General features: G+C 36.7%; 1 protein-coding gene across 4 annotated transcripts in view; it reads right to left on the reverse strand.

Annotated features, from left to right (window-relative positions):
• Positions 1–26,772, reverse strand: part of CACNA2D1 (calcium voltage-gated channel auxiliary subunit alpha2delta 1) — a 354,960-nt gene that overhangs the window by 274,661 nt on the left and 53,527 nt on the right. For all 4 annotated transcript variants that reach the window (XM_088165884.1, XM_088165883.1, XM_088165882.1 and 1 more), the window contains exon 3: positions 14,162–14,278. In XM_088165884.1, the coding sequence (XP_088022010.1) occupies positions 14,162–14,278 (117 nt within the window). The remainder of the gene's footprint in view (positions 1–14,161; positions 14,279–26,772) is intronic.

The raw sequence follows: 26,772 nt of genomic DNA on the forward strand, positions 1-26,772 counted from the left end.
ACATATTTGCACCTAATATTACATTACATTTGGATATGATGCCATCTTTTTACATGGAATTGAAGCCCATGAAATGTGTCATGAGATGAAATACTGTCCCTACAATTGTAAAATGCCACGCACTAGTCCTTTGACTTCCATTCCTCTATACTGGTTATGAAAGGAATACCCTTAAGATGCATGCAGGCTTTGGAGAGGAAAGCAAGGGGAGGAAGGACAGTAGAGGGGCCAGAAGGGAAGGACAGCTCTGTTGACCCAGTGAGAAGTCTGGCGTGTCATCAATGCTGTGGAAGTGAAGAGGGATTGGAAATGCTGAGGAAATGCCTGGTGGGACCACACAGTTAACATGTGTCAGTATATTCTATGTTGCTAAAGGCTGATTCTTTCTGAAATCGACCTGAAAATGCTGACCCCTAGGATTTCAACTCAATCTGTTTTTGTCACCTTGGGAACAGGTAAACATGCTCCTCTAGCATTTTCTGTTCATTCACATTAATTTCTTTAAAGGCATGGTAAAACATAAATACATCTTGACAACTCCAGAATACATGTAAACCTTTACCAAAAAAAAAAAAAAAAAAAAAAAAAAGAAAAAGGGGAAGTGGGGAGGGAAAGTGGCACAACAAACATCAAGGGGGGATTGCTCACTGCCTGCTCAGCAGTGAGAGCGTTACCGCCGCCCACTCCTGCACCATCCGCCCAAACACATCCAGCAAAAACAAAATCCCTGCTCCACGGTGTCTGACTCACAGAAGGTACTCGGGGAATAGCCGCTGAATTTAGCAGCACAGCCTGTCTGTTTAGTGCTTTCCAGTGGACTGAGCATCAGTGAGTCACTGCTGCTGTAACACAAACCAACTTGGAGACGGCACAACGAGCAAAGGAGCCCGAACACGACCACTGCCAGCAATTGAAGCAGCAATTGAAGCTGAAGGATTATGTAAGGGGTTTCTGTACAAGAGGGCAAGACCTAAAGGATCTCCATGACCTTTCAGTTTTGGCAAGCATTCCCTGCTCCTTGGTGGGGAAAAATCCCTTTCACAATGAAGTGCAACCTGCTGACATATGCTACGATTACCATATGATACCATAAAATAAAGAAATACCCTTGAAACGTAACTACTGAACCATTTCGGGTTTGTTAACTAAATGTTAAGAAAGATAAATATTTTTTCCTTAGAAAAGTCAGAGCTGGATGTAATGAAGATGTTAATGGAAGAATCTAGAGAGGAACACCACTGTCCCATTCACTGGACCTGCCAAACTCCAGGACCAAAACCAAAGGCTCTCTCTCTTCCTCTCCTGTAAGCCCACCACTGCACAGAAACATTTTCCCTGTACTAATTCAAGCGGACACAAACCAACAACATCCTATCTTTGGTCTGAAGATAATTTCCAGAATTCACTGAATCAGGAATGTGCATTTTGAACCCAGGCTCAAGGAAAAGTATAAATTCTGTTGTTCTTTTTTGTTCTGATATTTGAAAGGAAAAATATCTAATTACTTCATCACTTATTTTAACATCACATGAAAAAGAGCAATAGATGAACAATTCGATTTTTTCATAGTTATATCTATCATATTTGCATAGAAAAAAATTTATTGCCTAGGGGCAGTTTTAATTACAATCAAGTGGAGGGTGATTGAAGTTTTAATAAGAAATAGTGAATTGAAAATAAATTAAATCCCCAAACAATTCTATAAAAAAGCAGCATTTGTCTGAGGGTATACTGAACCTAATGATTGGCAGAACTTCTCTTGTTATTAAGAAAGGCAGGCTTGAAATAGGTTAATATGTCACTGTTAACTAAACATGGGCGAGGTGATAAAACCTCAGACAATGTATTTCTTTCAGCTTGTAAGGAATGAAATGCACTCCAGCTAGAAAAAGAAAAAGAAAAAGAAAGAAAAAGAAAAAGAAAAAGAAAAAGAAAAAGAAAAAGAAAAAGAAAAAGAAAAAGAAAAAGAAAAAGAAAAAGAAAAAGAAAAAGAAAAAGAAAAAGAAAAAGAAAAAGAAAAAGAAAAAGAAAAAGAAAAAGAAAAAGAAAAAGAAAAAGAAAAAGAAAAAGAAAAAGAAAAAGAAAAAAAGCAGATAAACCAACCAAAACATCCACTAGAAATCCAAACTGCTTTCTTATGCAAGACATAGACCATAATAGAACTATTAAACAAAATCACAAAATTTGTATTTTCTCATAGTTAGCTACATATCACCACACTTTTTTTTTTGTTATATTCTGTAATCACCTAACAGCAGCGGCTTCTAAATGATTGCTGTTTGTGAGACTAGTTCCACATCAATATTGATTTTTAAACAATTAGAAATTAATATTAAATAAAAGTTAATGTCTTTGACAGTCACAATCCATTGCAAACCTTCGAAACATACCTGGGGATTCATTTCCCCCCCTTGAGAACTAATGCTCTACACTTTCTACTGATGGTGGTTTTATTTGACAAAGATCAAATCCATCAATATCAAATAAGAAAATGACTGGTTTCGTGTTTGCAAAATATTAAAGTATTTTGTAAATACAGTGTGAAAGGCATAAAAGACATAATTTATAAAGGCAAAGAATAAAATAGTATTTTTTTTTAATAGAAATTAAGAGACCAGAACAGGACCAAGGAGAAGTTAGCCTTAAAAAAAAAACAAACAAAACATTACTTGGGGAAAACCTAACATCAAAGGTTCAAAGAAGCTGAGCAGAGGCTTCCCCAGGTTAATTGTGTGCCTGACTTTTGGGCATTAACAGAAGTGCAAGAGCACTTCCAAATACCCATCTGCAGTGCCTGACACTGAGGTGCTCTGCCTTGCATGCCTCCTGACCCACTGCCACACTTTCCTGAAGCATCTCGCAATATAAAGAAGATGGTGATGATGTTTGAAACAATACAAGACCAATGGAAAAATATTTTACTCTCATAAGTGAGCACTGTAAAAACTAAGATCCCAGCCCTCCTGTGCTACCCTGCCTCCTGGTTCTGTGAATCCTCCATTCCTCACACTGGCTGAACACTGGTAAGATTAAAGAATAACCAAGAACAAGAAGGGCATTTTAATTCCATCTAGCTTGCAATTAAGCCATCAGAGAAGTCTGAGGAGCTAGCAGACAAACATAAGCTTTCTTAGACTGAAGATAAATTTCATCTCAGACCCCTCATTTCTTAGACAGCCATTGTGAGTTATGGAATCCTCTTTCAAACATATAAAAAAGAAAAACTACCAAAAAAACTCTGACCAAAACAACAATAAAACAAAACACACACAAGATCTCTGTAGCTAGCAAACCTAAGCAGAACATTTTAGTCTCTGATCCTAAAGAAATCCAAGTGTCATCTTGCAACACTGACCCAAATGCAATGCTCCAGACAGAGGATTTCAGTTTCATCTATGTAAGACATCTTGTGCTTAGCACATATATATCTGTGCTTCAGCTGTGCTCCTCATATGTCCAAATGCCAAAGGTGGAATTTGGACCTAGGTGACTCCATGAGGACAGTCAGCTGTGTTAAAATCAAGCATACATGGGAGACTTTCCAGTCTTTGGAACTCCTGCAAAGTCTCCCATCCCACTGTGCTGTAGGAAGAGACAAGTGAACACATTTCTAGAGTCCAATAAGGATCCCTTCCACCTCCATGTGAATTCATAAATCAAATCCCACTATATAATAAATCTGATCCCTTTAGTAATCTAATTGAAGAGCATCAGTTTGTATCTGTTAAGCAGCTTCATGAAACAGGGTGAAAAATATTCCTGGATAGTCCTAGGACTTTGAAGAAACCATATCTTCATCACATTGACACATCATAAAATGTGTAATCACCTTGTTTCTTGAAGCTTCCCCATCAAAGGGAATCTTTTAATCTACCAAAAGGATTAACATAAAACACATATGGAGTACCTCAGCCTCCACTGATTAATAAAGCCTTTTGAAGGTGAGCATTTGTTTATCAGCAAAATCTCAGTTGGGTCACAGAAAGTTAGACTTCGAGAAAATAGCAAAAAACAGTTTATGCCTTCCTTCAGCATATTCTTTCTAAGTTTTGCCACTGAGACTTCTGGTACAACGAACTTGCTGGGTTCCTGTAGAATTTTGCCTTTTGTACTAACAAGTACATCAAAGTAAGTGTTGCAAAGAAAGCTGACAGGAGCTCTCTAAAGGAAAATTTTAACATGGAAATTTCACTACAAAGCCCAAAAGGTGCAACAAAGGTGACAGGTGGACACCTTAAAGTGATAAGGAAGAAAAACATGAAAGAAAGATGCCAGGTGAACACACTCCGTGAAACTGCTTCATACTTTCATGAAGTTCAGTATTTCTTAACTAACTCTGCAGCAAGCTGTGTCCAAGGACTGGAAACAGCTGATGTGATCCCTTTAAAGCTTTCTTGGAAGAGTCCCAGATTTACTTGAGTTCTTTCCTGATGGGTCCCATTAACTATGCTCCTGAAATAGTGGCACAAAGTGTGCAACCAAAACGCTTGAAGCAAAACTCAAATATTCCAGGAAATGTGTTACACTACTGAACACACCTAACCTAGACCTATCAGTGCATTTAAGGATACTGCAGCTATAGAATAAGCATTATGCCCATGCTGTAGATAGGTACCATAACACTCAGAAAACACTACCCTTTACAGAAAGGAAAAAAAAGAATTAGGAGGCCTGTTTGAAAGAACATACTGATCAACTACTCATTCTTGAATGCTAATTTATTAAATTATATGACCAGCAACCAATCCAAAAGCAGGGATTTATCTTTTGCTTGTGCAAAGGACAGATTCTGATAGTCAATTCAATAGTTTTTCATTGCAGCAAGAGTTCTACTGAAGCTGAAAATCTGATGTTTTTACATACTGCATCAGTCAGAACAGGCATTTCTAAATTCAGTCTTAGTCTTACCCAATTACTGCACTCAGCTCAATCTCACTAAAAATTTGACCAAGGAAAGGTGGGAAAAAACATTTGAGCATTTTATCATGACATGTACATAACAATTAGGAAGGGTTCCATTTTAAACAACATAGCTTTAATTTTGCATCTGTGCTTTAATTCTGCCCCATGAAGTGAAAACTGAACTGAATTACAATTCAAATGTTTTGACAACTTACTCAAACTCTCTAACCCAGGAATGTACTGATTTCATAGCATATTTAAAAAACACCGACTCAGAAACAGGTACCCTGGAAAGTACTTGAAGTCAAATGGGGTGAACAATTCAGCATGAGTTAGTGTGATGCTGCAGCAACACAATCTAATCTGAACTTCTAATATGGAGAATGAGGAAAAAGACAAGAGAAGAGTACAAAGAATTCCACTGAGACAAATACTGGAATCATGAATACAGTCAGGTATCAATGCTCTTAAAGCAAAGACTCTGAAAGACAACAGAAGTTAAACAGTCCCAAATTTAACCCAGTCTTGGGGGGGAAAAAGCCTCACTAAGGCAGAATGCAGGCTTGGGGTTGTGTACAACACACAACTATTGTACTACAGTTTATGCATAATATGTGTGTGTGCAAGTTTGCATCTCTGAAAACAACAATTGCACTTTGCTCTTCTCCATAGTGTTTAATAGAGGTTTCAGCAAGTAAGTGGAATTTTTATTTCACAGAGGATTTAAAAATTTTTAAATTTGATGTTATTATCGAAAATGTAAATGTAGTGACTGAAGAAAAAATAAGGAGTCTTGAGAGGGTTGACAAGACATCACAAGGGTAGGGAAGCCAATATTTGCAAATTAAACTACTTCTATGTAATATTATGATTTGAAAAATGTGGTTTACCATGGAAAATAATTCTGTAAAATTTTCAACTAGCCACAGAGAAAATCAGTCTCTCACACACACACACACACACACACACACACAAAACCAAAACCAAAACCTAAACAAACAAACAAACAACAAAAAAACCCAAACAAAACAAAACAAACAAACAAAAAAAAAGCACATCAATGTGTTTTTTGGGCATGATCTGAATGGAAGTCATCAAACCAAGAAATAAGGAAGAAAACAGTTCTCTTTGCCTATCCGGCAGATGCTCATACAAGGAAAACAAAAATAACTTCAGGAGAAGAAGCTGCCTGAGGGTAAGAAAGCTAGCAAAGCCCTAGAGACAAAAACTGGAACTAACCCAAGAAAAAGAACTACAGAGGTTTGGGTTGCATTGTTTTATTTTCAATATTGAGCTTCCAAAGCTGAAAAAGAAACTTTGAAACCAAGACTTATTTAAGCAGTATTTCACCCTTCACAGTCAAACCCACAGCTTAGGGTGATGCTGGCATTAAGGAGGCCATGCTCCTGCAGAACATCTTTTACAAATGAAATTTCAGAATCCACAAATCTAGACTAAGAAACCTGCTTGTAAGAAACCCATGAAGAATCTCTCACTAGGAGTAAAAAAAAACATGCAACAAAATTTCTACAAAATTAACCATGGCCATTTATTTTGCAAGTGAATTTGCACAAATGAATGTATAAAGGGATCTAAATGGGAAAGAACTGCTACAGCTATCAGTGCTCAGTATTTTTCTCTATATGAAATGTGAATGCAACAAAACTATGCAAACAGTGGCAATTTACTGTGTAAGGAGAAATAAGTGTCACATTGTGAAGCTGGTTATCAAACAGCATTATTTGCCACAAACGCTTTTTAGCTTTCTTTGTCTCAGCCACAGTTAAAGCTCCAAGTGCAATGCTCTGTTGCTGGCAGGATGGAGATTCAGCAGGTGTCTCTCTAAGCTCACAGACTTGATGCCACTGCAGCACTATGTAGAGTTCAGGGCCACAGAAATCAAAATGATGACTGTGGCTATCTATGAGGACATGGGAAGTTGGAGGGATGACCCCCTCTTTATCTGTCATCAAGAATACAAGACCTGCAGAAGGCAAATCAAGTCAACTGTGCAAAGAAAAGAATGGAAACAGGCAATATTCATAAGAACTTTCATTGCAAGCCCTCTGATTTATTTTTCCAAAATTTTATGATGCCTTGCAAGGTTTGTGAGTTATGTGAATCTATCCTCTGAGGCATAATGTTGCATCCACACAACCTGGATTTCAGTTAATAAAATAAGACTCTAGGCAAGACAAGTGAAAACAAATTCAAAAATCTGACATGTGGACAAGTTGACAAATGTTTGACTTCACAAGTGTTGTGTCTCACTAGCTGTCATTCCAAAACACATTTGCTTCAGCAACTACAGCTGACTCAAAATGCATTTACTACATTTACATCTGCAGATTTAAACAATGTTCAAATAGGCTAATAGATTCAGTAACTTAGTCTAAAATAGCATACATAAAATTTTTTCTGCTACTGTGCAAATTTCCAGTGAGGGTAGTTTCAAAAATAGCGAAGCATTAGTCTTAAACTCACCTGCAAAGTTCCTGCCATATCTGAAGAAGCTATTTAGACCAGCTCTAGCCATGGACTGAAATCTAAATCTAACACTGCATCAAGGAGATGACAATGTCTATTTTAAATATTCACAGGAAGCATCCAGAAATGAAATTTTAATTTTTTCCCCCTCAGTGAGCTACTTAGTATGTAAAGAATTGATGGAGAGACAAGAAGTAAATATGTGAAAAGACCAGGAGTCTTAACACTGTAAAATTCTACCAAATATGTAACAGAAAAGAGTTAAAGAACCAAGACATATTGTCATGTAAAAACATACAGCATGCATGCATGATTTTAGAGTCCTTAGACAGAGGAAAGTGTATTTTTGTTGGTTTTTTTTCCCAAGTGTAAGCATTTTTTCTGGAAGGATCACTGCAATTAAAACAATTTGCTTTATGATGATGGTACACCCGTTGTGTACTCTTTTCCTATAGCTCAAGACTGACATCCAGCTTGACATTAAAAGTTAGTAAAATAAAATATTTTGAAATATTAAAGAGAAGAAACAGGCATAGTCAAAAAATTTCAAAGGGAAAATTAAAACGTTAGAGTGAAAAATAACATAAAACCTCTGTGCATGACACAAAAATATGCATAGACAAAACTTTGTTTCTTGTTTTGACTGGTAATTTACTCCACTTAATTTGTTCTTTTCCATCTTTGCAGACATCCTCTTCTCAAAAGTCATACCTGAAATTATTTTGGCAAACAACTCAGCACATACAGTTCACTGCCAGCTTCTTTATGATGTTCAGCTTTTCACAGAGCTAACAAAAAAATATTAACAAAATATGGAAAATCGTTGTTTGCTGGGAGACTAAGCAAGAGACTAAGTTCAAGCTATTTTCCTTCTCTGAATTTCTCCAACTTGAGCCCTTTGCAATAAAATTGTCTAACATTTCCTGTAACTGGCAGTCAAAGGAATAGAAACACATGAAAATTAAAAATTGAATAGTAGCGTATCTGCTAAGACACAAGTGATGCTTCTTTTTATCCTGATACCAGTTTTCAAATCAATTCTCAACAAGGCTTATATTTTTAAAATCTTCCATGAAAGAGAGAAGGCAAAGACATTTTATCTTAACCTCTGATATGACCATAGCTCAAGGGCGAAATTCTCTGTGGATTCTATGGGATATCACACACATGAGTTATAACCAACAGGAAACATCGGATTCCTCCATCAGCTCGAGACCTAGTTCATCAATGTCTCCTAATGACAAAACCACAGTGTTTACTGTGCCACTGCTTGCAAAGTAATGAGGGAAGTCAGAAGCACAGATTGCCCTCAACTTTAGGAGAATCCAAACTACATCACTGACAGTGACCGTATGTTCAGGCAGGGACTTTAGCCCTCACAGGCTGAGAATAAAAGCAAATGGATTTGCTATTTGGAATTGAAGGGATACTGGAATATAGTTTTGGAATTTCAACATAACTGTTAAAGTGTGTTCTTATCCAGATATGTATCCACACGTACTCACAGATATTTTCAGTTTAGAGGCCTGGCCCAAGGCATCACAGAGTGAGCAGTCCTAAACTTTAGATTAACATGTGGGAATGGTGGACTCAGCTATGAGATGTGACCATTTAGGCCTCTTGGAATTCTTAGTGGAGCTCAAAGACTGGTGACTGAGTTGTAACAGAGCCCAAAAGCAAGAGATGATATCCAGTTAAAGTTCTGCTAAATGAGTGGGCAACTCAAATTTATCTATAGAGTATTTTTAAAGACTGGAAAGCTATCTTGTTTTACAGGCAATTTATGATCAGCAGACCAGAAGGTAGGTGTCCCAGAGTGGTTTTGAGAATGTTAGGTTGGTTTTAGATAACAAAACAAAACTCTAGCTGGAATGAAGATACCTTTAAAAAAACAGTAGTATCAAGCATATCTAAAAAATTTATTTTACTTTTATAGGTCTTTCAGGCTACACAAAAATTCCCAATCCTATTTAAAGTGCGCAGGATCTCTGCCTGGGAACCTCAAAATATGTTATAACACATTTAAGCTTCCCAGTTTTATTGTGAGACACTGAAGCCTTATTTCAGGCAGACAGGGAAATACTGAAAGATCTGGACACACTTGCACAGCTGTGTTGAAATTGCATCTAAACCAGCAGATAAACATTCTGAGCTCCTCATTCAGAGACACAGTTGTGCACCTTGGACATTTCCCAACAGCACGCAGAGGGAACCTGTCTCCTAGCACACAATCTGTGCCTCAGTTTCCATGGAAACTCAGCTTCCTCAGTTTTCTTAAATCAAGGCAAGGAGGCTACAATGAAGATATTATGCCTCTGGTTGAGATGTCTGGAGAAATCTAGACAATACAGTGCAAAAGTGCATGTAATTCATCTTTATGTACACACAGCTCAAGAAGCCAAGGGTACTGACTACAGCCTTCCCTTCAGCAACCTTAACATGAGTTAGTTAAAAACAGACACAAATGACCCCAAAGCAAAACAAATAAATCATAGGCAGGGATTCAGCAGTGAAAATATGACTGTCTCTCATTCTCCAGTGAAATGTATTTTAGTGGAGCTTAAATGTTTGCTTTACACTAAGGGTCATTATGCTATTGCCTTACAGCGTGGGCAGTAATGGAAGAAAAGCGTACTAATAAATGCACTGTGAGTGTACAACATAGTGTTAACAATAATATCCAGACACTGAAGCTTTCCAGAAAGAGGTATTTTATTATGGAAAAGATTTGCAGGGAAATATGCATAAATTCTAATTTTGGATAGGAGGATAATTAGTATTAATCTCAAACACAAACAGTCAAACATTAAATTATTTCCAAATGCAGAAAGGGATCTTAGCTAAGCAAGAAATACGATGTTTTGATCCTTTTCCCTAAAACTTCTGCAGTCTGGGCTTGAAAAGACTGTTACTAGGTATTTGTTATTCTTAATTTGCTTTCTTTAATTTTCTTCTTCCTAAAAGGTATAAATTGCTTATTATCTTCAAATATCTGAGCAAAAAGAAGAAGTGGTAAAACTGCAGATTTGCCTGCTGTAGAAGATTCAGGATGCTCCCCAACGTGTACTGAGCAATGGGGAGAGGAAGGCCAAGGGCTGCACAGCCACCAACTTCATACTGCACAGGAGTGAAGTTGCTGTTTAAATTTAAATCATGATACAATGCATAAACACAAAACAAAACCCCAGAAGTATTAAAAATATACCCTCCTAATTTTATAGTATGACAAAAAATAATTAGGATCTTTGCAATTCTTAAGATTACTACAGTATTTTACATGAGAAAAAAAAAAGTATTACTAATCCATCTTCCATATTAATAACTTTAAAAGGGTTTAGTTGAATATAGTCAATGAGGAAATATTTATAACTCCTCAAACCATATTTTATAAATATAGTACAATGTCAGGTACTCTAGTATTTCCAACAATACTCATCAAATAAGTACTACTATGTTCTAAATATTCCATTTTAATGAAAAGATTCTGATCTATTAGCAGGATCTACATAACTCCAGAAATCTATTTCACTCGTGAATGGGGTAGGAATGCTAAAACTAAAGCTAAGTCCAGCAAAAAATGAACAATTTGAGTGCCAGAGAGCCCAAAGGGCTAGGCATACTATTTGTTGGTATCCTTGGAAAGGCTTTGTGAGTTTTGCCAATAGCTATTGCAGGATACATTTTCAGTGAAACCTCCACCCATCTGCAGCACACACCTGGGGATGCAGGTTGCAATCAGTGTAGCACAGCTCATCTGTACCTACCATTTAGTAGGGCACACTGAGACAGAATATTAACTTCTCTGTGGTATCATGAAACTGTAGAATTATAGACTATCTTGAGTTTGAAGGGACCCATAGGAATCAAGGAACAATCCTTGTTCCTTGCAGGACCGTTTCCATATGGGAATCCATTATACTGAAATAGGAAGTGTTCAGCAGGGTTAGGCCAGACAAATACACAGCAGTACACAGCAGTGAGCTGTAAAATAAGTGTTCACTATTTCAACAACAGGCTCCATTACAAGACAGTCTGACATCCCTCACTAGAAGGCTATTGCCTTTCTCTCTCCATATTACTTATACTACTCTTTTTCTCCACTGCACTTTGCTAGAAAATTTTCCATTTTCCTTTCATCCTAACTTTTTCTTCTATCCAATGCATTTCCTAGTAAAAGTAACCTAGGAAAGCCCTGTGAGTTCAGATCAGGGCTTTCCCCTTTCTCCTTCCTCAGCTAGGTACCTATTACAACCATCAGTTTTAAGCTTCTGTCAAACAGAAACTCAAACCCATTTACCTGGTAATTTTACTCTCATTGCTAGAGATTTTTCTAGCCCATAGTTAAATGAAAACACGAATAATTCAGAGTGCAAGAGATATTTCTCATTTAAAGGTACTCTTATGGTTCAAGGGAAGGCAACCTACTATTAGAAAAGTCATCATTAATATTTATTTATTACAGCCTTGCCCAAAGGTTGGTCGTGTCTCATGCCTAGAGGAAACCATGGCATCCCTGAGGTATGCTAGTCTCTGCACAATAACACTGTTGATGTAATTCACTGGCACCTTCCCCATGGCATCACTGGAGGATGTCTGATGCCCTTGCATCATACTCTTAAGGATCCAGGTCTTAATTAACACTTGGAGTCATATTAGCCCCAATGGTAAAACCCTCTATGCAGTCATTAGTAACAGTTCCATTCAAGTCCACTCCTGATTTCAGAGTAAATGTGACCCATCAAACTGAAGACAACTGAAATTTCAGGTAAACAATTCAGTCTCATTACATAAAGTTTATAAAATGATAGCATAAAGGTAGTCCTTGAAAAAAGCAGAAAGAGAAATATATATGGAAAGTGAAGAAATTCACTTAGCAGAAATCAATAGATCAGGTACAGGAGATAATGAGTGTCTCCTGCGTATAAAAAAATGTACAGGAAGGTTTAAAATTGGAAGTGATTGAAAGTTCTGGTATACATCTGTGATAATTGCAAATAGAAAAGTCAGGAGCTACTGGACGAAAGGACCATCCTTCTCCTAATTTAGTCTTCTTTTACCTCAGGAAACTGAATCATATTGCCTTTCTCAAAATGTGACTATGTGCTTGCCTGAAGTGAGTAGCACCTTTCTTCCACATTCACAGAACTGTTCTGGAATATTTCTTAAAGTAAGCATGATACTTATTTAATTTTCTTAAAATTTTAAGATCAAACTACCATAGACACATAAAAAAACCCCTACAATCTTGAGGCTTGAGCAAATACAAGCTTTTGCTCTGATAACTTAAAAACATCAAACTTATATGGGTTGAAGGGAAAACGGTGGGGAAAATTGTGTATTCACAAAGATCTACAAATGACTTATTTTGCAATGGTAATACAAAGACCTCAGAACGCCACATAAGCACATGCCCACTGAGATAAAACAGTAAAACAAGAAAAATATGAGACCTATTTTCCAGTAAGTTGAATGAATTAGAGAAGCTTTGACCCAGATAACACTGATGCACATTGTGCATTAGGTAAACAATGGCAACTGGAAGAATGAAGTCCTGCTAAGAACCAAAGGCAGGACAATGGGTTCCTATTGTGGTACTTATGCACAGGCAACAAACTGTGAAAAATTTCACTGCCTACAGGAAGGTGAGTCCTCAGGGCAGCAGCAGCAGTTTCACTCACACTGATTCTTCAGCTGCATGAAACTGTACTGATAAAAGGACTGGGTGGTTGGGACTCATCTCCCCCAACTTTACACACTTACAATATAGACATTTGGATTTGAGGCTTCTCCAGCTGAGAAAGAGAGAAGTAAGTTCTTCTCAGCTATAGTTCATCCCGTTTTAAAGTCTTAGTCAGAAAATGTCAGGTCAGTACTGACTGAGACCTGTTTTATTCCAATGAACAAAAAAAGGAGCTTAGGATGACCAGCTGAGTAGATGTCTACAGGTAGGTGAATGAATCCCTCTTTCTCCTCTCTTTCACTTTAAATGACACATCCAAACTAATCTGCGAGCCCATATGGATATGTAATTGCCCAAGGAATCCTTGGGCTTTTCCAAAGTCTGCTTTTCCATCCTTTAAGCCTATTTCTAATAGTTCTATTCTCAATGAAGTATGTTTTCTAATTCATCCAGATCCCTCCATGCCTGTTTGGTCAGTATCTTCTGAAAAGCACTTTAAATTCTTATACTGGTGAGAGTGACGTGAGTAGGAGCCATACAAAGCAATAATCCAGGTTTGATGTCTCACAGGATAAAAGAGAAAAGGACTGCTGTCAAAAAGCATTTTAAAGGAACAAATACTTCTTATTTAAGGGAGAAAAAATTGAGGCCACACTGAAGCATGGCCTTCACACAAAATATGTTTGAAATACAGGTTAAATTAGCAAATCAGAAAAAAAAAAAAAAAAGCAACCCTGTTTCTCGATACCCCAAGCTCGTTACTGACTTATGGAGAACAGTGATCTTGAAGCCATACACATTCATGTGCGTCACCTAGAGGAATATTTTCCAATCTATTTATAACTTGGTTTCTTACTTGGCCATGGCTCCTCTCTGTCGGTCAATATTATAAACATCTGCCCTATGCCAACAAACGAGTTCATTTTTACCATGAAGTCAGGAGCCATCTTTCTACTTGTCATGTCTTATACACATCACACTGACACTGCCTCTAAGTGTATAGGCAGTAAAAATAACAATGAAAGCATGTTTCAATAGTAAATAAAAATCTTTCAAAGTACTAAATAGAAAACTTAACCCGTTCGTACTCACCACCAAGGCTTTAGACCTGTTACTTAGAAGTTTTTCAATGTCTCTGGCTGCAATTTCCACTAGCTGACGAGGGTTGTTTGCTTCTACAGTATACAATGCTGTGTTTTTCAAATAAATCTGCCAAAGAAAAAAATGGAAATAAATCAAAATGACAGTACACATTCAAAATAAACCAAGTGACTTGAGAGAAGAGGCGTCAAGATGTCATCTGTTCTTATTGGAGCTTTATAAAGACTACTGTTAGTAGTCTCTATAATACAAATGGGCCCTGTGAAAGAAGTACTTCACCTTTTTGTCTGAGAGGTAGAAGCTAACACTAAAAATCATTTAATAAATCTTCAAAATTGACCTGTTTTAGTGATAAACTAACCAACTGCAGAATGCTCAAGGAATCTGATTCCCACTGAGAGCTAAGAAAGCAGTAAAATGGAGATCGTTTAAAATTACTGAATTTCGAGTAAAATAGTTATTGCTGGATTGAATTCTTCCTTGAAAACTGAAATACAAACATACCAATTGAATTAATTCATTTAATTTGTACTAATTTAATCAGTTTAGTCCCTTATCTATTTATTCATATAATAGTATTCACAAGGAAAGAGAAAGAGGAACAAGAGGAAAAAAGAGAAAAGCAGAAATACAAAAGAGGAAATGGGGAAAAAAGATGAGGGGGAAAAAGGAAAATACAAATGTGTTTCTCCTCTATATAGAAGCCATTAACTGTTTCTAAAGCACAACATGTATATGAAGGAGATAATTTTATTTGTTAATCAAAGACACTACAGTGAAAAGCATGTAACCATTAAGAATGAAGGAAGAAAAAAGATGCAAAAAATGCATTTGCCTATCTCTGTCTTACTAGAACTCGATAAAGAAAAAATACAGTATTTGGAGGGGAAATATGGGGGGGAAAAAAGGAAAAAAAAGAAAAAAACAGAAGAAAAAAAAGGCGGATACCTTATAGCTAGATGGGCAAATATGGAAAGCTAATTTATGCAGCCAACAGATGGCCTGAGTTTACTCAAGCACTTTGCCTCTGTAGCAGTGCCTGGTGGGGGCTGTGCTGTCTCCTGGGGAGTCATTCCAGGCACAGGCAGGAGCGGGGCCAGCACTAATGCTCTGGCTGCCAGCCAGCACGAGAGCCAAAATCTGCAGAGCACACTGAGCCCTGCCAGCTCCTCGGGTGAAGGCCATGGAGACCTCAAAGAAACTCACCACAGTATCTCTGCTGCTTGCAGCTCACAAGTGCCACAAAAACTTTTCTGACAACTACAGTTACAGATAAAGTTTTTTTATCAGGCATGTCCATAAGCTTTTCATCACTTACGAATTCTACAAAACTTAGGTTAGGTCTTGGTTTGGGGTTTATTTTCCTTCAGAAGTACAGTCATTCCTTTCCACCAGTAACTGAGAAATTAGAATAAGCTTTATTCTTAATACTTAACGATTATTTTTAAAAATCAGTGCATCATGAGCAGAAAACTACTACAACACATATCAGATCCTAATCAACGCAGATTGGAGTCTGGATACTTCTAAGGTGCTTGATTTTCAAAAAACACAAAAAGTTCATCTCTGTTGAAACCCAAAAATCTCTTTTTGAGGTGTTTGTGGGGTTTTTGGGTTTGCTTTATTTTTGGGGGTGGGGGTTGTTTTGGGGGGGGGATTTTTTAGGACATATCTTAATAGTAGAACTGGTCTATAGGACAAGTATTAATCAAGCAACTTTGGAAATAAAGACATTTTATTCTACAATTGATCACTTTAGAATTTCTTTTTCTCTGAAACACATTAAATTTGCAGTCAGCAAACTATTTTGGAGTTAAATTGACTATCATGACCAGTCTTACAGAGAAGGCAAGAGTAAAAATCAGCTTTATAGATCCAGAGGGTTTGAATTGAGACTGGAAATTTCAGAGAAACGTCTAAATTGGAATGACCACCAAATCTTATAAAACTTTCAGGTCTTCACATTGTCAGCAAATATTCATCCTGGTCACACAAAGAACAGACACTGCAATATACCAGGTGTTGATGTCTTGGTTCTTTGAAGAGAAATGTAATGGCAAATTCTTTAAACTTCATTTGTGACTGCATGAAGTACACCTTAATCAAAAGTTGCTAAATTTACAGAAGAATGGAAACAAGATTTTGCAAATGGGCTAAAAAATGTAAAATAACTTTCATATAAATTTTAAAATAATAATTTTAAAAATAATTTTAAAGCATTCCCATATTTCACTCGTGAAAATGTTTGAATGTTTGGTTTCCTTTGTTCAATTATTTCTGGTCTCCTTCTTTCCAGATTTTTTTACACAATTGCTCTTCATTTCCTACTCAGTGGTGAAAGCAATAAGAAAAAATTAATATAAATGCTTTTCACTTGTAGTTTCAATTAAGCAAAAAATCTAAAATTTGGAGAAAGTAGTTCATTGCAAAAATGCCATTTCATGCCAGTTCATGCCAAAAATGCCAATTAATCTTTTCATTCAACACAATAAACAAAACCTAAGAGAGCCACAAGAAAAGAAAATTCACGTAGAAGCAGAGTGAAATATGTGCTCAATTAATGCAGGTTTGAAGCAGATGGATGAAGGGATGACATGGAGATTGCACTGATCATATATATAAGGGCAAGGGCTGTAGTGCTGATTCTCTGATATTTTTAAGCACTTACTGAAATTTGGTTTGTAACAGGCTGTAATCAAAGAGCCTCAATAAAGTTAAGGGGATGTTATATTGCATTCACACAACCACCAACCAGAAAGACAATGTCTTATTTGACTTAATTACAGAATCACAGAATGACCTCAGCTGGAAGGGACCTTAATGATCATCTGGTACCAACCTCACAGCCATGGGCAGGGACACCTTTCACTAGACCCGATTGCTCAGAGCCCCAAACAAGCTTTTCTTGAACACTTTGAGGAATGAAGCATCCACAAATTCCTTGAGTACCCTTTGCAAGTGTCTCACCACATTCACAGTAAAAAATTTCTTCTTATCATCCAGTCTAAACCTAATGATTTTCAGTTTAAAGTGATTCCCCCTCATACTGTCACTCTATGCCCTTGTAAAAAGTCTCTTTCCAACTCTCTTGTAGCCATTTTTTAGTACTGGAAGGCCACCATAAGGTCTCCCCAAAGTCCTCCAGGATGAACAATCTTAACTATCTCAGTCTTTCCTCATAGGAGAAATGTTCCATCTCTCTAATCATCTTTGTGTCCTGCTGGACTTGCTCCAACAGGTCTGTGTCCTTGTGCTGTGCTCAATGTAGAGCAAAGTTACAGTAAGCCATAATGGTAATGCATTGAGAACCTGGATGGAAAATTTGCACTTTTATCCCTGCATCTAATTCGTTCTTCCAGCAAATGTTTGATCCTATAAACTACAATTTGAAAGCACTCACATTTTTCACATACCCAATAACTACGGGGAAATTATTCCCATATCCCCAAGCTTGAATGGTTTGCAAGCTGAAGATTATTAAAGTGTTGGACAGTAGGACATTCGTAGGAACCAAATAAACACTTTCATCTTTCTTCTCCAGCAACAGCTATCAGAAAAATTCAAAAGCCTGAATCACATGAAAAGGAGATCATCACCACAAGAGACAGGAGCATCATTAAACCTTTATAATAGGCATTGTGGGTCTTACCACCAAGAAAGCCTGACTTTGAGGCTGGCTTCACAATTTGTATCTATCAGTGATTTAAAAAAAAAAAAAAAAGTTCAGAATAACTCTTATCCAAAATAAAACTCTTTGAGATTTGCACAAGATTTCACACAGATCTGAGTCAGTGACTTTCCTTCTCTCATCTTTGTTTAAGCCCATGGCAGGGCTCGGAACACTGATCTGCTTCTACTGCCAGTGAAAGATTTATCCTGCAAGCTCCTAAACAAACAGCATCGGAAATTACTTAGAACTTCACACACTTCTTTTTTTCCTGAAGTGTGAGACCTGTCTCAACTACCAAGGAACAGTCTAATATTTATTAATTATTTAGGAGGTGTGTACATAATTTATTTGTTGCCTACTAGCCTTTTCTTTAATTCCCCGTAGCACTGCAGCAGCTCAGCACAACACTACACAGGGAAATTATACACATTTCAGGATTTGGCACCCTAGGACAAACTTCCTTCTCCAAGCCTCCCACCTAGCAGTCAAACAAAATTAGCAAATGCTCATCTCAAATAGCCATAAAGGTTGTTATTGGCAAAGGTGTGCTCATTTGTCTTACAAAATACAATTCGGCAGGCTTCACAGCTTGTTAAAAGGAGCTAATTTGAATACAATTTGCTAAATTGCTTTAACTAAATGAATGCAAGTTTTGATTGGTTCTTATACCTAAAATACTTTTTAGTACTTTAATCACTAATATTTGCTAAAAGATCTCCAAATTGCCAGTAAAACTCTGTCACTTCTCATAGAATAAAGCCTCATTGCATGACTAAGCAAAACCTGTAAGGTCATAGCACAAAAGTACTTTAATTCTTTTCTGAAGTCAATAGTCATGCACTTATTTATTCAGGAAAGACTGTATTAAAATTGCACATAACAAATTGCAAGGTTTTAAGGGAGAGAACACGATGGAGACAGTCACATTAAGGTGAAACAACACAACAATAGCTGAATGTGACAAAGATTAGAAAAACTGCCAGCTCCTCAGCAGAACGTGCCCCTCTTTGTTCAGTCTTCAAGGACATGTTTATAAATCTCTCACACAGAGACGTTCTCCTTGCTTCCCATAAAGCTCGCCAGGGCAAGTCAAACACTTCTGCACAAATTGAGAGAGAATGAAAGATGTTATTACATGGCTCTTGCTATATTGTGGCAGGCACTGGGGCTGGCCCTAGCACTGAAAATTTATTTAAATGGCCCCCATACTGTATCACACTCTGAAAAATAATTATTTTCAGCTGCAGTAGAACTCCTTTGCCTCTTTGTTTGCTTGCTCTGAACATGTCAGTCTCCCAGTTTAAAAAACAACAGAGCCTTTCCTTCAGGCAGTGGTAATTTGGCTGAGGGCCCAAACATAGGACATGAACATGCCAATCTCATTTCCATCACCAGATACTTCCATGGACATAGAAATCATACCAGCCAATGTATTCAGAAGTTCAAACCCAGAATTTCGAAAGTTAACCAAAATCACTGTAATTTTTCCAGCTCTGGAAATGGGAAATAAAATAGCTCAACAATTCCAGTAATACTTATCTGTATAAGGTAAATCTATGAACGTTTTTATTATTTCAATATGCCTATCAAGACCACTTAACTCAGCTAGGCTGACATCTCTGTCAACAATCAATGTCTTATCACCAAATGCTTCACTGTCAGTCTAGACCAGCTGGAGACTACCATGATGGCAAAAACTACTGCTCAAAGGCAGTGCTGAGCTTGCAGTAAAATCAAACAAACTTTGTGGTGGGTTTTCCTCCATCTTTTCTGAAAGCAACCACACCAAACTGCTAAAAGAACTTGTGAAATCTTGACCTAGGTTTTACAAGCTTCTGTAATAAAGTAATTAATCTATTTAATAAATTTTAAAAATCCTTCTGAACAGAGTGAAACTTCAATAAAGGCTGAGTAAAGTATTCTCTTTCTGCCCACTCCTCACTCTTGGAAAGGGCGTCCCATTGTCAATTCCTGCTGGTCTTTCCAATCTCTTGTTTTCTACCACTTTGTGGCACTACCAAGCCTCAGTGATGAAGACCTGCCTCACCAGGAATCTCTGCCTGTACCCTGGGCCATCAGCTCCATTTCAGTCCAGTCCTCAGCTGAACAAAAAGTTCACTTCTTACTGAAATTTTGGGTAATGTTAAAATAAATACATAGATAAATAAATAAATTAATTAATTAATTAATAATATTCAATATTTTAAAGAATTAAAGTTTGTATTTTAATAACTTTGCTTAGCTAACAAAATATCAACTAATAAGACACATATATTTAGTAAGTTTATTTTTTGTTTTTATCAATGCCATGAAGCTATGTCATGATCTCATTTCTGAGAGAAAGGCAGAGAGGTCATGTGACAGACATCCAAACATATGATGAGATCTTGAGTATGGAAAAAGTCAGAAAAAAGAAATAACCACTTTCTAATTTTACATTCTATTCTATTCTATTCTAGTATTATTGCTAACTTTTTCTTACTGTAGATATTCTCATTTAACTGAAATTTTAGTAGCCAAAACAATATGATCTGCCCAACATAAGAAAATTCTATCTTCTTACTAGTTTATCCTATTTCCAAAGTTATATTAATACTATTTCTAATACATGCCGGACTATTTTTCTTTCTCACAAGACACTTCTTTTCTTTGACTCAGAAGCAATTCATTGTGAAACACATTGAAAAATGCTTGTTTCTAAGAAGCATTCTGTGTGTTCAAAGAAATCAGTCTGAGTATTTTATACATCTTACTCTCTGCTCCATACAGTGTATAAATAAGATTACAGCTGCTCCCTAGCAACTCACAGATGCCTTCATTCCTGAAATTCATGGCCACAACACAAAGGAGGAAACCCCCCAATAGTTCAGTGTAGCTGTTGCTGTTCAGAATCACTTGCCTGATCACTGACTGCTCAAAAGGTCTGGGATGACAAGTGACAGGGCAGCTGATGGGCTGAAAACCGTGACTGATCATAGCAGTGACGTGCATGGCGGGGAAAAAATTATCAGAGCAAGTTCATTCTTCAGTAAAACACTCAGACAATTCTGCAGGATGCTGGGAACACTTATGCCTCAGTTAACATCAGAGAGAGGATAAGCAGTGCCAGAGTCAATGGGCTCACTCAGGTGCCTACTCAAAGGGAAGCATATAATCAGGCACACTTTGTAGGAATCATCAGCTCATTTTGACTGTTGATAATTAAAAGTAGTCCAAAGGACTTTCAAATTAAGAAGCAATTTTTGTAATTGCCACTTTGTATTTAAACCTTGATAAAACAGCAGTTCAGCATTGTACTTCTGATACTTGCCAAACATCAAAAGCAGATTTTACATTCCCCTTTGTTAAGAAAAATATGTTGTAAGGCATTCAATTTTTCTTCCTAGTGACAAAAACACAGTATTAAATAACAATATTATATCATTTATTGGTTTCATAGCAGTTTTAACTCGGGCTTTTAGCTGAGACTGTGTAAGAACTCAAAAATCCCAATTCATGAGTATAAGTGGAGTTTTCTTGTAACAGAAGAAGAACAATAGGAAGAAAATGCTTCACATTTATTCTGCATTTCTGGTATATTTGGAGATGGGCACTTATGTAATTTCTAAAATTCACTTATTCATAGGAAATTCTGGCCTGCCTTAGCTGTTCTTAATGAAATTTATCATCTACTGACTCTCCCCGAAAGTAATTTTAAATCTCAGGGAACTTGAACAGGGGCTTTTTTGGCGTTTTACTAACCACAGGACTTGGAAAATTATAAACTATAATGTTTGGGGTTTTGTTGGGTTTAGTGTGTGAATTTTTTTAAAAGAAAATGCTTAATTTTATTCTCCACTGCTACAAAAACCATCTGAATAGAAGTACCAATAGGACAGAATTTATTATTGTTAAAATCAATAGAACATTATAAATTAATCAAGAACAGTGCTTTGATCAAAGATTATCCAGATCATCAAACAGTAATTAAAGCTATGGTAATATTAGGCCATCTCTTCCCTTGAGCTTGAGCAAGCTTTGTTAATGGAGCCACCTATTCTTAGTGACTTACAGCTGCTTTTGTTTGCTGGAAGAAGGAACACTTCAAAATGCCAGTTTATTGCTAAGGGAGTAGAGAAAGTGGCATCTGCAAATAGTAAATGAGGCTCCTGGTGTTTTGACAATCTCTTAATTTCCATTTGGATTACAAAGAAAACTTGCAGATATGTATTCTTATTTCCCAGCTTGCATTTTAAAGTGATTTCATTTTCCTGACATCTCGATATTGGTCAACAATGTGTAAACTCAATAGAATTTTGTTTGGAGAACTCTACTTTTAATGCCTGCAGCTTTGGTATTTGGTTTCACACAGAATATAGCAGTGGCAGTGCTATATCTCAAATGAGACATAAATTGTTAAAAAGCTGTTAATAACTTTGGGAGTCCCTAACCAGACTAACTCATCTCATACATTATTATAATTCCGGTAAATGGCCTCTGACTCCTCCATAAATATCTGAAATGACCATGTTTCACTGTACCAACCCCTTCATAATTCCATTCTAAAAGTAATCCTGACCTCCCTTCCCTTCACCACACCCCTCTCAGAGACAGCAGACTGGTGTCCTCGCCTTAGGAATGAGGGAAAAGACAAGTGTGAATATTGTGCAATAGCCTATTTATACTTAGAAATAATGCAAGTGTTTCAGAGGCTGGCTTCATATACTCTCACCCAGCCAAACTTACTGATATCGATTTTATTACACATTACTAAGGTAATTTTAAAAAATTAGGTAGAGTTTCTCTCTTTTTTCATTTTATTTCCTTATTTTCCTTAGAAAAATAACAAAACTGCACTTCAGTGAAAAGCTTCAGTTGTAGACGACCAGAACCACCCATAAATATGGCCTGAACTTAAGGAAGTTTCATCAGATATAAAACTGGTGACCCAATGAGGATAAAAGTGCTTCAACAACTTCAAAATAATTTAAATATTCATTTCAAGATTATATAAAAATGTACGAGTTTTTTTATATGGGTAAAAAGTCTTCTCTACGTTTAAAAAAGAGTTGCTCAGTATTTTTTTTTCACTGAGGACAAGAAGAAGAGACAAAAGGAGAAAAGAAAGAATATAACAAATTTCTGATTTTTGAGATCAGTCAAAGTGAACCTCACTGAGTGGCACAATTTTAATGAACAGAAAATTTTCTTTAGTTCTCAAATTGAACTCATTTAAACACTTGCATTCCTTTCTTACAGCACTGGAGAGTACACCCAGGACATAGAGGAAACAGCTTCATAATTACACCAATTGTGTCTACAAGTGTCGTGGTATCAGTTACATTTTCCATTTTCAGGGGTGAAGAAGGATGGACTACACAATATATTATTATTTTATGTATCAGAAGTATCTTGAAATCGAGGGTCAAAATGCTGACAAACTCCTCAAAACCTATGGCAATCACAACATTTCAATCAAAAGTTTAATTTTCAAATGAAATTACAAAGTCCACAGCCAGGAGCTCCAGAGAAATGTCCACCAAATACATTCATTTGGTTTGCTATTCTTAAAATCAACAATCTTTTTAAAAAAATCCAGTTCTTGTATTTCTTCTTTATACTTTTCTTAATCATAAAACTCTCCATTACTTCAACCTTAACAAGGGTGAATGTAACATATTTTGGAATGTTTCCATAAATCGCCTAGGTCCATCTGGTAGCTCATCAGAGAAAAGCATGAGGCACAAAATTCTCTGCCTTTGGCTAAAGCATATACAAATCTAATCCAACTTGATACATACAGTAGTTAAAAATAAATAAAATAAAATGAAATGAAATAAAATAAAATAAAATAGCTGGTAAAAATAAATAGAAGTTTCAACTCCATGGTATCTGTTTAATGTTTTCAAAAAATACTTTCAGATTTCTATAAAGCCTTTGCTAATTCATTCAATTTTCTTTATGACTGTAAAGAAAGAACCACATAAATATCATGGCAATCATTGGGAAAAATAGTAAGAATTAAATTGTTTACTGCTAAGTTACCTGCCAAATCACTGTCTTAAGCAGGAATTGCAGGCCCCTATGGCAATAGGGAAGATCATCCAAATACAAGTCTTACATGAATTTTAAATAAGCTGTTAAAGTCCTCCCCTGCACAGACCTCTACACAGATAATGAATGAAAAAGGCAAGCACTATATGACAGCCTCTAAGTCAGTGCTGTGTCTGTAGGGCTTCTAAAACAGAGCTTCTAAGACTAATTTAGATAAAATCTGTAGAATCCAACAGAAAGTTACTCCAGGTTATAATTCCTTCTGGCAGCAGGAAGCTTTCCTGAACATCCCTGCTCCAGGGAAGCTCAAATCAGAGACCAGTCTCTCTTACAAGTCACTCATCTCAGTTAAACTCTAGAGACTGATCCAAGACCTGGAAAGCTGAAAGTGTGGCCTGGGAAGCTGCTGCCAATGTGAGTGCTTGAGCAGACTGGCACCATCTGTGCATTAGGCACACAGACCTCACACTGAGCAAGGGATGAAATGTGCTCTGCACAATCTCGGCTGGTCTCTTCACTAAGGAAGAGCTAATTATTATAAAACAGCATTCAAAAGACAAAACAAATAAAAAAAAAAGTCTTCTAACAATTGCTGGTGGACTCATTTCGTGAATGAAACTCAACACCACATATCATATACCCATACTTAGTTGGCTCTCTTTTTATTTTGTAGGAAGAAACAGTATTTTTATCTCAGTAGGAATATAATTTAAAGGCCAAGTCAGTCTATATGGATTCACTCTACAGTTCCTGGAACTGTAATAACAGCATGCCTTATGCACATCATGCATGGATTGTTTTTGCAGAGATGTATCAAAAAGGAAACATTCAGAGAGTAGAGTTCCTTGGAACTGCCTCTCTATCTGCTGCTTCATTCAATTACGCTGTTGCCTGAAAAGGTTACACTGAACAAGATGGCATTTTTTTGCTGTAACAGCCATAGTGAAGCTCCAATGTGTTTGTCACATCAAAGCTCTTTACACAGACCCACATTTTTTAATTCAGTGTTTCGGTGAAAGAGGATTCTCTTCAATCAGTTTGGAACAGACAAGCTCCTGCATGGCTATAAGGCATATTCTCTAATCCTAGGCCTTCCTTTCTGGGTACTGCAGGGTTCCCCTCCTTCTCTCTCTCCTGTCCCTAGAGGTCTTTTAGGAGCTGGAGTCCAGAAGCATACTTGCAGTAGTTTATTAGATTAAATGAGCTGTCAATTAGCTTAGTCATGAGTCTTTGCTGTGAACAGTCAATGTAAAAATGGAAGTTGTGCATACTTCCATGAAAATGGAACTATGTACTTACTAAATTCTGTAGTTCAGTAGGCTCTTTGCCTTTTTTTCCCCCGTATGCTGAGGTATCTAGTTTTAGATCAGAATGTGACTTTGTACGTATTTTTGTCTTTTCAAAGACAAAATGACTACTGAGAAATGCAGCTAGTGAGATCAGCCTCAATATTTATTTTGCTGTATGGATTTTAAAATTCTATTGAGCTGCTGTATATTCTTTTTTTTTTTCCCTAACAGTCTATTTGCATTGTAGAAACTATGTATCACTCACATCAGAGCACCTTCATAATGCCTGAATGCACAGAGAGTTCACAGGTAAGACAAAGTTACATGAACCTTCTTAAGTTGAAATAACAATTACATGAATATTTGTTTCTGTTGTTTTGGGTTTTTTGTTTTGTTTTGTTCTGTTTTGTTTTGTTTTAAAACATAATACTTACAAAACTAAAAAGAGTATACTTGTGTTTTGTTGAGTGATATCTAAAGAAGCGAACTAGACACGATTTTCCTGTGTATCCAGTATTCCTGCTCTCAAGTCTCAAGTTGTACATGCAATACCTCCTTATAAACATTCCTTTTGCTATTCTAGGGGAAAAAACTCCTTAGGAAGGACTAAACAGTACCTTCTTCAGCTGGGCAACTACAGCAGCAATTAAGGTCAAGATATAGGCTCTGCTTGTTTTGTAAGAATCTTTTGGGCTTTTTTTTTAATACTTTCTACCTGCTTGGCATGTAAATTAAATGTTGTTAGTCATGATTCTTAGCAAATGTAAATTAGTGTAATCCACTGCAGTCAGTGGAGCTCTGCCAGTTTTCAACCAGCTGAGTATTTTGGCATCTTGAATACCAACTTCCTGCCTTGTTGAAGCAATCATTGCATTACTGTAATGAGGATATTACACTGGTATTACATCCAAGTTGGAGTTCTCCCAGATCTCACCTAAACTCATAGTAATGTCCAAAAAAAGCAGGATTTAAATATGTGCTTTAAATATCTTTTTGGAAGACTATTTTGAGACCATTCCCAGAGAGTATCACAGAACCAGAGAATGTGCTGACCTGGAAGGGACCCACAAGGAACATCAAGTCCAACTCCTGGACCTGTGCAGGACACCCCAATCCCACCATGTTTCCTTTTGGCATCACAATAAATAGCTTTTACCTGCCTCTCCAGCTCCTTTTTTCTTCTACTCCAGTTATATTGCTTTGCCTGGTTAAGGCTATGGATAAGAGTAGCCTCAAAGTAAAACTCATAATTTTAATGGCATCCAAGCTTTCTTTTGCAATTTTTCTTACTACAGGCATTAGATTGCTGTCATCATTGCTAACAAGAGAAAAGGTGTATGAAATGTGCATCAGCACAAATATATTCATAGTTTCAGAGGCAGAATCACTAATGAACTAATTAACTCCCAAATATTTTGGTTTTTTAAACACTATGTGGAATGTTAATTAATATATTACTGTGTTTCCTCTCTATACAGATATTTTCAAAAGCTGTGGTTAGTGAGAGCTACAGTGGTTTACAATGGCTATATTATATATCGAAAAGCAAGAGTAAGAGTGGTTAGCCACTAGGACAAGACTGAGATTCCAAATAACTGTAAAAATTGTGA

The sequence above is a fragment of the Sturnus vulgaris genome, chromosome 5 (genome assembly GCF_052056855.1).
Source record: "Sturnus vulgaris isolate bStuVul1 chromosome 5, bStuVul1.hap1, whole genome shotgun sequence".
In the NCBI taxonomy this organism is placed as follows: domain Eukaryota; kingdom Metazoa; phylum Chordata; class Aves; order Passeriformes; family Sturnidae; genus Sturnus; species Sturnus vulgaris.